Source organism: Phoca vitulina, unplaced genomic scaffold (genome assembly GCF_004348235.1).
Source record: "Phoca vitulina isolate PV1807 unplaced genomic scaffold, GSC_HSeal_1.0 scaffold4, whole genome shotgun sequence".
NCBI classification, from domain to species: Eukaryota; Metazoa; Chordata; class Mammalia; order Carnivora; family Phocidae; genus Phoca; species Phoca vitulina.
This window is the reverse complement of record NW_022589707.1, coordinates 67470823-67487707: the sequence shown is the minus strand read 5'-3', so window position 1 is coordinate 67487707 and position 16885 is coordinate 67470823. Positions and strand designations below refer to the sequence as shown.

At 41.2% G+C, this 16885-nt stretch overlaps 1 protein-coding gene across 10 annotated transcripts in view; it reads left to right on the top strand.

Moving 5' to 3' along the window:
* The window catches only part of ADAM22 (ADAM metallopeptidase domain 22), a 220734-nt gene extending 205916 nt beyond the window's left edge, over positions 1-14818 (top strand). For 4 of the 10 annotated variants that reach the window (XM_032402232.1, XM_032402235.1, XM_032402231.1 and 1 more), the window contains 3 exons: positions 1143-1229; positions 6935-7058; positions 10656-14818. In XM_032402232.1, coding sequence (XP_032258123.1) covers positions 1143-1229; positions 6935-7058; positions 10656-10676 — 232 coding nt within the window. In that variant the 3' untranslated portion in view covers positions 10677-14818. Of the gene's footprint in view, positions 1-736; positions 836-1142; positions 1230-2545; positions 2576-6934; positions 7059-10655 lie in introns of those variants that run through there. The other 6 variants (XM_032402234.1, XM_032402237.1, XM_032402241.1 and 3 more) reach the window with 3 other exon arrangements.
* Positions 14819-16885: the final 2067 nt, after the last annotated feature.

The window sequence follows — 16885 nt, the reverse complement described above, 5'->3', positions numbered from 1 at the left end:
CTGGTTTCTTTCCAAATAACTTGCAAAGTTTGATAGAGCTTGCATCTTCGTTATCTGTAGTGTCTCTAGAAGTTACTTTTTTTAAATGAGAAAATTCAGTACAACCTCCAAATTGTTCCAACATTGGATTTGTTGAATCTGTATTTATTTTACAAGAGCACATTCTGAAAGGGGATGTGTTTTTGCTTGGCTCCCTGGGTTCAAATCAAAGGGGAAAAACAACAACAACAACAACAACAACTTGCACTCCCAATTTACCATCTTTTAAATTTTCCTTTGCGCAGTAATTCCGATGGAGACTTTGCCAGATCCATCAGGGAAATGCTAATGAAGGTCATTTGTATCTTCTGGCAGTCACTCACATAATTCATGATCAGACATTCAGAAGGCAACTTCTGAGGCCCATTTCCTAATGGAAACACAAACTCGTTAGTCTGGAGTGCATAAAAGGAAGAAGGAATATTGCAGCTACAACTAAATTGCTGAACCCAACCTAAAGATCCTGGAGACCTATTTGACCCACACTTAATGTGTATGGGGGCTCCGGGATCAGAAGAGCGGGACCCTTCCCGCTCTCTATAGCCAACTGGAGCACCTTTCTTGTTAACTCCAGCCTAGGGTCTGCTATCTGGAGTGAGACGGAAGCCATGTAAAGTCTTTTTTTTTTTTTTTCATATTGGAAAGAGAACGTTGCTCCTTTTAATTGTTCTTGGGGTGTTATATACCCAAACACCAGGTTGGAATTGCAGCCATCTGAATATTCTCAAAAAGCATCGTTATCATTTGAAAACCAAGGAGCCAAATGAGAGGTGGCCTGGAAAAAGCCACTTTGGAGGTGGGTGAATGGGACCTCTGACAGTGCTATGATTGGAAGACAGCTTCTGATTCCCTTGGGGAAACCCCTGCCAAGGCTTTCCCTGAAATGTTGAATACATTCTAGAATGCCTCGAGCCTCGTTGTAGCTGAGTTTATTCTCATGTCATCGTACAGACTGCCTCATAATCCCCAGCATCCATCCTGGTTTATTTGCCATAGTCACTTGCATTTGGAGGGTGAAGAACATCCTTGCTAAGCTTGTGCTGTGTATTTTCAGATTTTCTATCTTGTTCTGCTTTCTTTGTTCCTTCCATTGCTTTCTGCAGGTATTTAAACCCATGGTTCAAAAGAGACTATAATGTAGCTAAGTGGGTAGAAGATGTGAATAAAAACACTGAAGGACCATACTTTAGGTATTTTATACATTAATTTTATATCCTTTTCAAACTCTCCCAGCACATACAAATACTGTAGTGTGACTGGCTCTCTAGCTTGTATCTCCCAAATACAAGTTCCCATAAGTGGAAAGGGTCCTTGTTTATTTGCTGCCTTTTAATCTCTGTTTCTGGCTTCATGAGCAAGTCTAGTTCTTTTCTGAATGTTTCAAATGAAGCCATTTGAAAGGGTTACCATTTAGTGCATGCCCCCATCACCATCTTGAGCTTTTTAGTAGCTTTCTCTTCATTTTATGCTATGTAGTGTTCTATGGGCATGAAACATACTTTCCACTAATAAAGAAGCACTATTAACCTGAACAATTTAATTTCTAGAATTTAGCAGTTTTATAGTGCATTTTTCCTACTTCCTGCCTTAAGAGTGCATAGTGCATATGAAAAAACTTAAGGGAAAACATGAAAAGAAACTAAATGAAATGTAGCAGAATTTCACTTCGAGTAAAAACAGTGATTTAATGGAACTTAAAATTACTGAAAGAATCTTGACCACAAGAGAGTGGGATCGAATGAGTTTAGGTTTTATTTATTCAGTACAAGCACTCGCTACCAGACAAGGGCTATGCTGAGAAGTGTTTTACAGATTCTCAACAAAACATCCGAGGAACTTTTTATGCTAGGAAGATGATTGTTGTCTCACATTTCACACAGAGCAGGAAGCAGAGAGAAAACATGTTCTCGATTCACAAAAGAGCAGACTGAGTATCCCTATATTTTAGAAACTCTAGAATTTACTCAATCCACTGTAGCTCAGTCTAACTTCAGAGGTCAGAGAGAATTCCCAAGAGCTCTTATGGCATTTTTTTCATTCTCTGTAATACCAAAGTGATTTCCTAGAGGTAAATGTCCAGTGTATATATGACTACTTTGTGGACAACTAATGTAAAGAAGAAATATGGACTCAGTTGCTACCTCTTCTGAACAGAATAAGCTTTCAGATTACTTTTTGCCATGACTTGGGTCAGCATTTAACAGATATCAAAATATGTATATGTACTTAACTCTCAGCACCCATCTAAGGTGGACTTTCTCTTCCAGTGTACCATTTAGTTTAGACATGTATAGTTTGAGAAAATGATTAGACCTATTTGCATTTTAATTTGATCCATACATTTGCATATATCCCAAGGAAAGCATAACCCTGCCTGCTCACAACAATATATCCTGCTTTTATGCCCCATCTTTCCCTCCTGCCCTGTTCCCCTGCTTCTGTCACTTCCCCACACTGAACCTCATACACATACACTCACATTCGAACATCCCACCCTCACCTGTAGCTCTCAAGATGGCCAACGTCAGGAAGACAGGTAAGATTATTTTGAATGTTATTTGGAATCTTGGCTCACCTGCAGTCCTATTTCTCCTGTCTATCTTCCTCAGGCTTGTGGGCAGATTGTAATTTGTATCAGCCATGGCACCAAAACAGAATGACTTTGGCCCCATAGGGGCTAGGGCTTTTATACCTCAATGGACTTAGCATTTTTTTGCACCAATAATTTGTGAAATGGTACCCCGGAAGAGTTGTTTCACGTCCCCTGGGTCAGCTGAGTAGTTTACGTGGCTCCCAGAGAAGAGTTCACATTTCTTAGATTCAGCGCCCAGGTCTGCCCAGAAGCTGCATGACTAAACGCAATTTGGATGGGGAAATGCTTTAGCCCCCCTGGTTGCACGTGCAAAGCTGCAAGGGCAGTTTTAGAGGGTTCCTTTATCTCCTCTTTTAATATGAGATGTCAGTTCCCACAGTGGATAGTCAACTTAAGAATTAATTATTAAAATCCATATTTGTATTTAAAGGCTAGATAGAATTCACTGGAGGTTTATAATGGAACTGTCATTTTAGGATTAATCAGGGTTATGTTGGTAAGGGTTGAAAACCAACACACAATTTCTGTGAAAATTGTGAATCATTAAGATACCCCAGAGCTTTTAACAGTGATTCTCACACAACAGAATTTCATCCACCCTTCATCCAAGCCAGTCCTTACATAGGGAGGCCCAAAGTGTATCCACACCTTGGCTTATGCTTTGCCAACCCTCTGCTTAAGCTCAGATCTGCTTCATCAGCCACCAGGTTGTTCAGGATTACCTCCCCTGCCAAAACCACCGATGAGGGCAAAGGCCATTTTATTAATCGTCCATATTGTGTGGGGTTTGTGGCCTCCTTATCAGAATGCAGTGGGGACGTAGTGACTGCAGTAAACTGGTCCAAAGTACAGCCCAGCATTTAAAATATTATATCCACATCACTGTGAGGAGCAAAGCAAATGCCGAAAGGTTTTGAGTGATCATAATGCCTCAGCTGTTCTCCCTCGCCTAGTTCTGTATCACACAGTGGTTGCTCAAAGGATTGCCAGCATATATTCGCATCAAGCTGGGCAAGAGCATTATCTCCCCACACCTAGATCTTGGGGGCAGTTGGTGACAGTGCTTTTACAAGCTCAATACTCAACTTCCACTCGAGTATTATGCATTCGATTACTCTCTTCATCAAGTTGTTGAGTCCCACTTCCATGATCTTATGGAAAATGCAGTAACTCTGAAAAGAAACTAATAATAATTATCCTGTATTGAGTGCCTACCACGTACCTTTATTTCTCACCACCTCATGAGATGTAGGCATTCTTACTCCCTTTCTACGGATGGAGGAAACTGAGGCACACAGAGTAGCTCAGGGTAGCATAGCTAGTAAGTGTCAGAACCAGAATTAACAGCTTGGCTCTGACTTCAAAATCTATTCCCTTTCCACTTCGCTGTAATACTTAAGAATAGCGGGGTGGATATGGACTACTTAAATCCTATCCTAGGACACTTTATAAATCCTTCTGGATTAGGCTCCTATAAAATCTGCACCTGAACCCAGACAAGGGAGGAAGGGGGACCTGTGCCTCTCACGTGTGACGGGCCTGGTTTCAGCCACGTCTCGGGGGGCAGAAGGGAGCTGAGCTTGGCCTTCCAGGCATGTCTGCAAAAGGCCGGCCCAGCAAGGACAGACCACAATCCATTGGCACACGGGCACACCTTCATTGTGTAACCTTAAATGGCACCCACTAGGCTTATTACGGTTTTTAAAGGTGCTGTAATGACAATGGTTAACATTGGTTCAAAGATTACTCTGTGAGTGAATGAGCTGGGCCTTTGCCTGGTTTTCAGTGAAAGCCAGATTGGAGCTAGCAGGCAAGTAGCCAGGGCCAGAAAAGGGCCTGGAGGCAGTTTTCAAGAAATGACTCTCTTAGACATCTGTGACCAAATTTTAGTTTGTTTGTATTTCCCTCAACTGATTTAGTCTATCTTGTTCTCTGCTCTCTCATTCTGAGGCTGAACATCCCCTCCAGATAATCCCTGTTATGCTGTCACACACCGCCCAACCTCCAGGACACGATGCCTCTCGCCCCTACTAAAATCACGCTGCTTGCCTTCTCTTCCCCTCAGGCTCAGTCCACAGTGTCAGCTAACTGGTGTCTTCATGTGAGAGGTAGACAGGTGCAGATTTCTTGGGGAGGTCTGGAGAACATCTCCTGCTTTTGTTTTCACTCAGTATTGGATTTGGCCGTGCAAAAAATATTTGGAGGAAGGACAAACTCAGCACCTCTCATTGGAATGGCCTGGTATGTGTGCAAAGCTGGTCATTTGGACTCCTGGCCAAGTGAATGGCTGGCGTGTCTGGGAAGCTATAAGCCAACTGACTACAGCCTTGCTAGGAACACATACACACTGTAGCAAATTAAAAAGAAGACCCATTTTGCACGATCCCCTAAAGTAAACAAGATTTGGTTCTTTGTTGGTGTACCTGACGAGCTTTCCTGAACTTGGACATCTTAACCAGTAGTGATGAGGCTAAAAATCTGAAGCCAGGTTACTATCCCTTGTTTTAGAAAGATGTATTTAACTAAGTACAAAAGTTTATCCTCGTTCTACACATACTGAATTTGTTTCCTAAAGGTCACAGACATATTGGAAATGTTTTCTTAAAATTAAAAACATCCTTAATATCTGAATTAGAAAAATCTGCAGTAGTACACTGCTTTAATAGCCCTTCGGAGGACCTGAAGTACTTATATTCTTAGTTTTACCTATCGGCTCTGTGGCGGAGAGCATTATCACAAGAGAAGTCAAGTATCTGTAATATTCTAACAGTCCATGCTAAGAAGTGGTCCTAGACGTTTTCCAAAGACAGAGGAAATGTTAGGAGTTACAGATTAAAAGCCAATTAAGCCACTATTGATTTTTTAAAATTGAGCAAGAACGTTCACTTGGATCTCAGGGCTTGTAGGAAAAAATATTTTCCAACCTTAACTTATATTTGGTGTCCATAGATGGGAACTGATTTGAAAACTACAGAACTAGAGCAAAGCGTAACATATGGTTGGGAGCCAAAATTTAGAATAAGGGGGAAAAAAAGAGACCTCTTGTTGCTGTTGCATGCAGCGCGGTGGCCCTGCCCCTGCCCAGCGCACCCCCCTCCCCCGCCTAAACTCCCAGCGGATGAGCTGCATCCCCCGCCCCCTGGCAATAAGGACCCGTTTCGGAAGTAACCCCTTCCGTGACCTGGCTCAGAGCCACCTTGCCGCAGAACGGAGCAGTCATGGATGTGTAGTGGTAACATTTGTGGATGGGTGGGTGCTGCCAAAACTAGCACCACTCTCTCCCCTTGATACGATGCGAGTGAAAAACTCCTGGCTGTTTTTTTTTTTTTTCTTTTTCCACTTCAAGGACAAGGGAACAGATGTGGGCTCTTCCTGTGATCTCAGCCTAGTCACAAATATTGCCGCTACATGTGCAGAATCAAACAAGAACAGCATAATACAGCGTAGCTCGCACATCTCTTTCATACGGGATATCTTCACGACAGAGATGTTATCTAAATAGGGAGGGTTTCTGTTGTGTTTTGTTTTAGTTTCAGTAACATTCCAGTCAATAAGGTGTAGCCACCTTATTGACAGGACGAGTGTACCCTCCATGCATTATTAAGATCTACTTTGATGGCACAGAATCCTCCCCTGTACAGAAATGCTGGTTGTAGGGACTAATCAGACCATTTTTGTGTGTTCTCATCAGACTCTTTGTTTGGCTGGAACTCTGCACTCCTTACTGCTTGCATGTTTACTAATTTATTATTAAAACCCCCGTATTTGCCTTTGTTCTTTCACAACTAACACACTGGCCTCTGAATGCATGAGTTTTGTGTGAACTGGTGTGTGACTTAGCAACTAATAAATGTATCAGTTGTATTATATTTTCAGATCTTAAAAATATAACTGGAATTACCGTACTAAAACATTTTTTACATTAAGTGATAAAAATAAGGCAGAATATTAATATGTTGTGCACTTAATTTACCATTATGAGCTCTTAGAATCATTTTATCCCTTCTCCATTTTAGCTTTTTGTCTATTTGTGTAGGAAACGTCATTATTGGCTTTCTAGTTGAAGAGTCTGATTCTGTGTGCTAACATGTGAACAGTCCATTGCAGTTATGACATTAGGAAGGTAAAATTCCAGCATTCCAGTGTTGTGAAGGACAGAGAATCTCCCCATAGCTAAACCTTTGCACTAGTGGCCTGTGAAAATAGGAATCAGAGGGTTTGTTCTGAACCCACTTTTCAGATATTTGAAAAAGATGTTAGGCAATCACATAATATTTATGTCATGTGTTCTCAACGTCTCAGGACTCTGTCTCCTGCCAAGTCTCCCTCTTCATCAACTGGGTCTATTGCCTCCAGCAGAAAATACCCATACCCAATGCCTCCACTTCCTGACGAAGAGAAGAAAGTGAACCGACAAAGTGCCAGGGTACGTGGAAACTGCTATATGCTAACAGCCTCGATCATTATCGTTCATTTATGAGTTCATAGTTTAAAAGAGCCATCTTTCCTGTTCTGTTTATAAAAAAATGGAAGATTTGCAAGATTCCATTGAAAAATGGAAGATCTGGGGGGGCTCAGATTTATTTTTGCCAATGAGCTTAATTACTGCATTGAGAAATGCTAGAGATATTTGGTATGTTTTAATCATTCATTGCTATATAACTTTTATTATACATTGTAGCTAATATATTACAGTCTGAAATAAATAAAGCAGAGAATGTATTTTGCTTTATCAGTTTTTTAATATACCTGGAAATGCCAGAAATTAAATAAACGAACCTCATTTCCATGTCTGATTTACTTCCTCTTACTGGCAAATAACACTTTAGAAATCAGAACCTCTGATAGAAAATTAGACCAGTGTCTTGGAGACGGGATGGAATTTGGATACAAGGATGGAATTTGGATACAATGAATTTGGATACATATGAAAATCTATAATATTAAAAAAATATGGCAAAGTGTATGGTAAAATTTAGCAACCTTTTATATTTTAAAAAGCCAGATTTATAAACACGTAAAAGTTTTTTATTTTTTTTTTTAAAGATTTTTTATTTATTTGATAGAATGAGAGAGCGAGAGAGTATGAGAAGGGGGAGGGTCAGAGGGAGAAGCAGACTCTCCGCTGAGCAGGGAGCCCGATGTGGGACTCGATCCCGGGACTCCAGGATCATGACCTGAGCCGAAGGCAGTCGCTTAACCGACTGAGCCACCCAGGTGCCCCATGAAGTTTGTTATTTATATAAAAATATGGTTCATCAGAAATTTTATTTATTTTATTTACTTTTTTTAGTTTGTCATTGGGCCTTTGCATAGAAGAACCAATTCCTTTTTATTTTATTTTCTTATTGAGGAATTATATTAGTATAATATAGTAATATAATTTAGCATATGTTATACACAGTGTTATATTAGTTTCAGGTGTGCCAGAAGTTTCTTGAAATACTGAGTCCTCTTTTATACTTTAATTATGGATCTACTCAGCCTCACAGTGTTCCCGGAACACATCCATTATGTGAAATGGAGATACAGTTGAGTTTAGAGAGGCAGACCAGCCCTCAGAGGCTTAAGTGAAAGATATAACTAAAGAATAATTACTTTTATTGATACTCAGACTCTGTTGTGGTCAGTTACAGTGTAATGTGGTTCTTCTCAGAAATAATTTTGCAATAAAATAAAAAAGCTTTAAAAGCCTGGGCAGATTTATCTGCTAGTGGGTCTTGGGTTCCTAGGATTTTTGGTTTTGAAAGATATTTCAGAGACTCTTTGATCCTGAACTTAAATAATGGGGTTCAAGGTAATCATAGATCATTCAAATTTTACCTCGATCAACTCATAGTCAGTAAGAAAACACAACTTGTTAAAAAGCAGACTAGATTACTATAATCAAAAAGACTTGAAAACCAGTCAGTGGTGTTTTGTTAATTACATGAAGAATTATCTTCCTGTATTAACACGGGTAATGGTAAAAGATGGAAAGTAAGAAGAAAATTCGGATTCCCAGCACTCAGCTTTCTGGTTTTAAAAAACAGAATTGTTAATTGGCATCCAGTTGTCCATGATATGAGTATGTTGTAATGAAATCCAAGGCTGATGGCATTCCTCAGGGAATGGTCCAAGTATAACAGCCCAGTTTTTACTTCTGATAAATTGTCTACATTGCTGTATTGCTCTATCTAGTTGGGGATATTCTCTCAGCCGATGTCATGCCAGGCTGCAGGTTATTAATGTTCCCACGTGAAAGCCCATGAAAATGGAAGCTCCCAGAAGTAGTGGCTGGCCCATGGCCTCTTCCCTGGGACAGTGGTGTGAAAGGTCAGATGGTTCCATCCACCATGGAATATCCACAGGAGCATGTAGCAGAATCCTGCAGAGTAGGCAGCCCTTGTCTCTGGGCTGTCTTTGTGGGCTGTGGAGAATCAAACAAGCAGATCTTTTTATGAGCATCCCCTCCACCTAGAAATGGCCAGTCATGTCTGTTCCTAAAAGTGATGGCTTGGCAATTCTTTGCTCCTTTTTCCTCCCTGGGATAATGGTGATCTTCTGGTTCCCCCAGTGCTATCCTTTTGTTCCCCTTTCTGCAAGCTGTCACTAATTTTTATAATCATTTGTAAGAACGCTGGGCTCACTGAAGCTGAAGTCTGAACCCTTCACTACTCCATACCATCATCTGAGCATCAGTCCAGATCCTCTTTCCCTCAGGCACCCTGCAGACGCCCCGTTTAACCATTTGTTTTCACTAGTCTCCACCAACAGGGGTCATTCACACACAAACATCCTTACCTTTGAGAGGTTTGGTCTCCAAAGGGTGAGAACACAGGCGGCTTTACCACAGTCCTTGTGGAGGCTGGAGCCATCATGGGTATGCAGAACAAGATTTCCATGAAGATTCAAGAGAACCTATTAAGGGAGCCTATACAGAAACATCCACATAGTCCCTTAGCTGTTTCTGCTTTTTCTTTCCCAGAAACTCAGATATACAATGACATGCCCCAGATTTTCAGTAAAAATGGAATTTGGATGTAATTTAAGTCACACCAGTCTTAGACTTTCTTTGTTCATGTTTGTAAAAGTATACCCAAATCATATTGCCTGGAAACAAAATTTTATCAGCTTGATCTCCCCCGCCCCCTTTTTTTTTTAATTGGCCGTCCCCCGGTGAACGGAGTTGCATTCATATTTCATCATGCCAAGGTTGTTTACCGTACATTAAAGCAATTACTGAACATTGTAGAAATTAGATATGAACAGGACCAGGGTACAGACCTGCTGGCAGAGGCAGGAGGTGAGGGAATTAAAGAACGGACATCCTGCCTTGGGTGCATCATTCTACTCTGATGGGTCTCCTGAGAGAGGACAGTCTTCTAGGAGGTAGTGATGGATTTGGAGAGCGGATGGCCTGGCCATAGGCACACAGCAGAGATTTCTAAGGGGTTGGTGGCGGAATTGACAGAAGCACACTTCCCCAGGGTCAGTACTTCTCAGTGTTGGCTGCACATGGGAATTGTTTGAAGGGCTTTTAAACTATGCTAATGCCAGAGTCCCACCCAGAGAGATTTTGATTTAGCTGGTCTGCTGTGCTGTCTGGGCTGTAGGATTTTTAAAAACCTTCCCAGATCATTGAAATGTGCAGCTGGGTTGAGAACCACTGCACTAGCGAGCTTTATCAGGATCCTGGGGAAGAGACGAGCGTGCGTGGTTTTAAAAAATAATATTTTAAATTATTTCATTGGTGACGTAATATTTAATTTATTCAAATTCTTGAGTAACATTAAATGAAGATGTGAGGGGTTTTATATTAAAAGGTGGCAGTTGCTAAAAAGGTTGAGACACAGGTTTAGAGGAAAGAGAAAGCTAAAACTGAGAGTGTTTATTGTATCCATTTATTCGACTTGACAAGAGTGTGCTTCCACAACCACGTAAGTATGGATGGAATCACCCAACTCTTTTTCATCTTCATAGCTCAGAATATGCCTGTTTCCTGCTTTCACAGTGTGCAATTTTGCTTTTCTCTGTTGTGCAGCTATGGGAGACCTCCATTTAAGATCCACTGTTTACATGTGATACATCAAAACTGTTTACTTCAACTTTTATAGAAACCCAGCCTCACGGAATCACTGCAAATCTATCTGCTCTTCAGACAATACAAAGACCCTCTGAGATGCCCCAGAGGAGAGGAAGCCGAGTCTCACATCCGGATACCATTTTCTTTTTGTCATTGGCTTAGGATCTAAGTGAACCCTGAAAAGAACTACTGAAATGTTACACTATAACATGGGAACAGTAAAGGTACCGGTCAATGCTCTTGGGTAATCCGCATGACACATATATGTAGAAATATCACGAAAGTTAACTCACATGACCCAAATGTAGCAAGTTTCCTAAGGGACAATAGTGGATTCAGAACTGACATTCTGAAGCACATCCTAATTGTAGACAGTAATGCTATGTGCATGAAACTTCTGTTTATTGCAATTTCCACATTTAAGGAAACAACATCCCATAATAGAAACTAGCATGCAAGGCTAAGGCATCTAGGATTTGTCTGCAGGACTTCAAAGCTTTGAGAGGCCAGTATCCCATATGCTAACTCTGAACATGTATCTTTATTATTTTTTTTTTTTACTTTTCATATTTATATCAGCATACAAGGAGAATTGTACATATGTAAACATTTTTAAAATAAAAGAAAGCAGCTGTTACACACAAGTATATTTTGCCAAATGCCTAAAAATAGTCACAGCCACATCGTCATCATCCATCAGATGGTCTCTAAAGATGATAAGCAGGTGATGTTGTAAATATAGTGGTCAATGCGTAAAAGTGTCTCTCCATCATTGGTATGCGTCCAAACCATGTGATATCCCTTTAAACTGTGCACAGTCTGGAGGCAGTGTTATTGAGTAATTAGTTGAACCAGAGAACAAAATGCCCAGCCTGCACAGCTGGCTGGGGCAGGGGTTGAGGGGTGAGGCTCCTCTCCTGCCCGCCTCCAGGCACTCCGATGCTGATGGGCACTCCCTGGGACCCCTGCAGCCTGCCCCCCTTCTCCTTCCGGGGGCTACAGTGCCTGACGCAGCAGCTGTTAGCTTGCAGTGCCAGAGGCCTGCTAGGTTCACCCTGGAGGCCTGTGAGCCCCTCGGCAGCACATCCTGCTGAGATGAAGCAGGTGCACCAAAGACACGAGACCATGGGCCGCCGATACCCTGGTAGCTTCCAACTTGCCGATACTCCAACCCTTTGTGGCCTAAATTTTTGTTCTTTGACAAAACTTTTTAGCCACCCTTACCTGTAAAATGAATGACTTGTTTTAATACAACCAACTTTTACACTGTTTATTAAGGAGATTTATCATCAGTGAGTCCGGCAGGTCATTCCACCCTGATGTGGAAGCAAGATGGTGGAGGGTTCTACCGTCTGGGCTGGGAAGCCTCTCCGGGCCATTGAGCGTTTGAAGAATCCTAACACATAAGTGTGCGGCAACTGTGAAGTTACCCCAACAGTTGGCAGGGAAAGGAATCTGAGGTTTTGAACTCTTTATTTTTTTTTAATTCCTAGAAAAGTAAGAAATCTATGTTCAAGTCCCTTCTTTAAAGCCAAAGTTCGATAAGCTGTTATAATGCAGCTCTGTCATTCTAAAAGAAAACTTCCCTGGGGAGGCTACTCTAGTGAACTCAGAAATTGCTGGGAATCAATCCGACGCTTTGATGTGAAGAGTACTTCTGAATTTCCTCATTTTCTCTCCTTTTTCTTGAGAGGAATGGAATCTGCAGACAAGATTTCAGAAATATCCTCTAAATTGGATCTCTCCCAGTCGTGTCCATGGTCAAAATCCACTTCATCTCCATGTGTAGTCATCTTAGGTGCCCGAACTGAAGGGCCATGTTAGAGGCAGTGTTTGATCCTCTATGTATTTATGTCTTCCGTAATGGACCTCTCTTCTGAAAGTCTTTAAAAACGTTTGACAAGCAATTTAATCACTTGAAACTATAAAGTATAAAGAGCATTTTTCATGGCAGGAGGGGATGTGATCATCGATTCTACAATAAAATGAGCCATCAGATTAAGATTTGGGTGAGTGTTGGGTGACCATGCCACAGAGCTCAAGTGAGGGACAGGAGGGCAGACAGATTTGAAAATGTAGCAAATAAAGTGGCTTTTGACCAAGATCACTTTCATGTGCACTGAATGTTTTCTGGTATTGAGTGTATAAAATGCTAATGTTATAAGGTTTATTTTGACTATAAAAGAGTTTATAGATTTGAATGTAAGATACTTTGTGTAAATATGCTTCTTAGTTATGGTTACACAAACCCTCATTTGAAAGAATTCACAAATGGTGAGCTACTTGTCCACAGATCCCCTCACCCCGCCTTTCCTTGCTTTCTCAATTATTTTTACATGAAAATTATTATTCCGAGTGAAAATTATTGTTACATCCCTTTTGAGAGACATGGGTGTTTATAGTCATCCTCCTTGATAATAACGTTCATATGGAACTGAATGAAAAGCATTTGTTTTATTTGCAGGGAGATTATGGTTTTAGAGTAGCTTTAATGTTCTGGGTATCTGTCGAAGAATGTTTGAACATTCTTACAGCCATTTGCAGAATTCTTTGACAAGTTCATAATCTCAATGGGTAGTTTTGAGAAATACTTCCATGTGTAGTCATGGTTGGTATTTAGATGTATTAAATCTAAATATTTGTGACTTTTCATCCACCGAGGCAGGGAAAATGGACCTAAGGCACCAAACAGAAGCACAGCATTATTATTTTTTTATTATCTCTTTTGGAGAGGAACTTTGAGGTCACCATTGCAGTTTGTATTATGCAACTAATATTTATAGCCCCCAGACAACTATAGGACCATTCTACTAAGCAGAGGAGAGCAGTTATTTGGCCTTTCTGTTCCATTGTATGCCTTTTTCTTCTCTTTCTAAAGTTGTGTGCTTAGAGAAAACTTCAGATTAACAACCTGCTGCCTGAGATGTTCCGTTTGTCCATAGACGTTGCAGAAGAGCAAACCCGGATTTAAAGCAACATTGAAATCTCTATATTAAGAATGCCAACAAGGGGGATGGGGGGAAGAGGGAGCCCCTGAAGGAACAAATGGGTCAGACTGACTGGTCTGTGTCCAGCCAACTCTTTCTTTAGTCAGGAAGTGGCATCGTCCTCTGTAGTCTCCCACCTGGAAAGTGATCCCCCGGTCACCTGCAAATCTGTGGAAAGGAGTAAACTCAAACAGTGCAGCATCGCGAGAGTTTTCAGTTTAGTGTCGTTGCTCTATAAGAAACCCAGTGATGTTCCTTAAAAAAAAAATTGACTAATAAAGTAAATGTAGGGTTAAATTGCCAAACATACTTTTTAGTTTGAGATAGGTGCTTTATGAAGTGGTACTACAGTTTCTCTCATTTTCCCCTTGCTTTAAAAAGGCTTTTAAAATTGTCTTTATATATAAGGTCAGTCTAGTGTAGATTTCTGAACATAAGATTGATAGGGTTTCTAAAAGAAGTTGCTGATAAAATTAGATCTTTTGTGCACTTCCAAAAAGGGACTATATATATCTGAATTTCATAACAGCCTTACGTTTCTTCTTTTTTTTTTTCCATTGATTCCCTTGCAGATTTGCATAATTTATTCCTGCCCATTGTTCCAGGTCTCTTGTGGCGACTTTACCTTTTGCTTTTTTAGATTTTGTTCTTTACTTCTTATAATTACCTGTGGGCCAGAGGAAATACGGTATTTTTACTCACTTTAAGTGTTTTGAAATCAAGCTTGTTTATTTATTTCATCCATCCTTCATTTCCTGTTGTCACGTAGTTCTGTTTTAACCTATATATTTAGTGTTTTTAAATATTCCCTTGTGTTGTTCAACATGATAATAAATCCTTACCTGAAGAGAAGACTATTTTACTTTATTCTACTTCTACGTGAAGGAAGGGTAGTTCATTGGGAGGATGCCGAGTGGCCAGGGGGCACAGAGATGTGTCACCGCATGATGGGAGTGAAGGGACGAAGAATGGCCAGCCCAGCGCAGCCACAGCCTGACCAGGACACCACTGCTGGCCGCTGCCAAGGGCGCTCCCGTGCGCAGCGTATTAGAAATGCCACCCTCGGGGCGCCTGGGTGGCTCAGTTGGTTAAGCGACTGCCTTCAGCTCAGGTCATGATCCTGGAGTCCCAGGATCGAGTCCCACATCGGGCTCCCCGCTCAGTGGGGAGTCTGCTTCTCCCTCTGACCCTCTCCCCTCTCATGCTCTCTCTCTCAAATAAATAAATAAAATCTTTAAAAAAAAAAAAAAAAAAGAAATGCCACCCTGCCAGTAAGTTCCCATCAGTTTTCCAGGAAATGCTCTGACTTGCATTGGCGGGCGTACCGTCTACGTTTCAGGGTCCTAATGGTCTTTTTCCTTTCACTTCTTAGGTGATCCCCTAAAACCGTCACCCACGTTTTTATTGTTGTTCAGTGGAGTCAGGGTGAATTTCTCATTCTGCTAGCTTAAATATATATAAGAAGCAAACATCTGTATGGAATAGAGCTTAATTTGAGGTTCAGTTTTTTTGCTTTTCCCCTCAGTTGTTTTCTGAATGGATAAAACTACTCTGATTTTGGATACAGACTTTAGAAATCAGGGCATAGTATTTCTGTCCACATTTTATTCATGGCTTTGTCAGAGCCCCCAAAATGGAGTGCCATCTGGTTCAGTTTATAAGTAGAAAAACAAAACATTCAAAAACAACCTGCCTAGTCTTTTTGTCCTTTATATCCAGGGCCTGACGAACAGTAAGCATCCTCTCTATGGAGTTCGAGAGATGCTTCCAGACCCTTCCCACTTCCCAAGTTGTTCCCCACCAGTACCTTGTCAGCCCTTTTCTTCTGACTAGGAACTGTCACTGTCATGGAGGTAAGTCCCTTTTTTTCCCAGCTAAACTGGCACTGGGGAGAACCACAGGGGTGCAGAATAGGGGGGAGAGAGGCACCTTTAGTCTCCTCCCTTTGGCAACTGGGCGTGGATTATGCAACTTCAGAAGTCACAGAGAGATTGGTCCTCAGGTGTGTTTCAGGATGGGGAGGGGATAGGAAGCAAGCCTTGGGAGGTCATGGGGCATTTAGTCCTGGCATAGGAGCAGAATGGAGACGCGCATGAACTCAGAAGCCAGGCGTGTAGAAGGTGGTTACTGGGGGTGCGGTGGAGACAGGGGCTACTCGAGTGCCTGCAATAGACCCGTGAGCTTTGCAGTTTTCCTGAGTGGTTGGCTCTATAAATACTTAATGGGCCAGTCCAAGATGGGCCAGTCATTCTTGCCTGGTGCGTCCCTGCTGCGTTATTCATAAAACCTGTATTGTACTGAGAGGTGCTTCAAGCAAGGCTGGCAGAGTTTTGCTCCACAGCATCATTTCATGTCTTCGGGTATCTTTGAAATCAAAACCAGGGAAAATGTAGGGTGTTTTTGTTTTTTACAAAAAGGCATACAATGAGACGAGCGATCTTAAGGCACTTACAAAATCATCAGTAAAGTTTTCAAAGAGTTTATGAAGGACATTTTCCTCTCCAGTTAAAAAGTTTCAGAGGTGGATTTTTGTGTTCTAATGTTCAAGTTCTAAAATAATGTGACTAGCCCCCAGATCTTTAAACACAGCGGTGCTAAGTTATACCAGATAACACATTATGGAAAGTGCTGATATGAATTAATAATTTATTCAGTAATAATACAATACAATAATACAATGCTAAATTATACATGTATATCACTGCCTGATTAGAAACCCCACTTTTCTTTTCTAATCCAGCACAATATCCAACTGTGATTCTACAGCTGGTCTTTTTAATGGGCAAAAACGACCCAACACCTTTGTTTTATATGGAAAACTTTTTTTTTTTTTAACACTAACTTCAAAAGTGCTTAACAAAAGGTTTATTCAGGGTAACTAAGCACGTATGTCCCTTTTTAACCTGCTGGAAGAGACGTGCCCCTCCAATCTAGCATCCCCAAAAAGACAACTTCTTTTAGAAACTGGGCATTCTACCTAAACATAGCAGTTTATAGGCTAGCCAAGGTAGGTCTGCGCTAGTGTTGCCCACAACCGTCATCTCTAAGGGGTGATACCCATTTACAGAGTGGAAGCCACTTCGTGGGCAAGTGTCAATAGCAGCATGATTTCACTTTTGGTAACCAGGTGATCCTGTGTATATACTTAAGATTGGCTTCATTTTAATATATTCTCTCTGCTCCTCTGCACTTCAGGTTCTT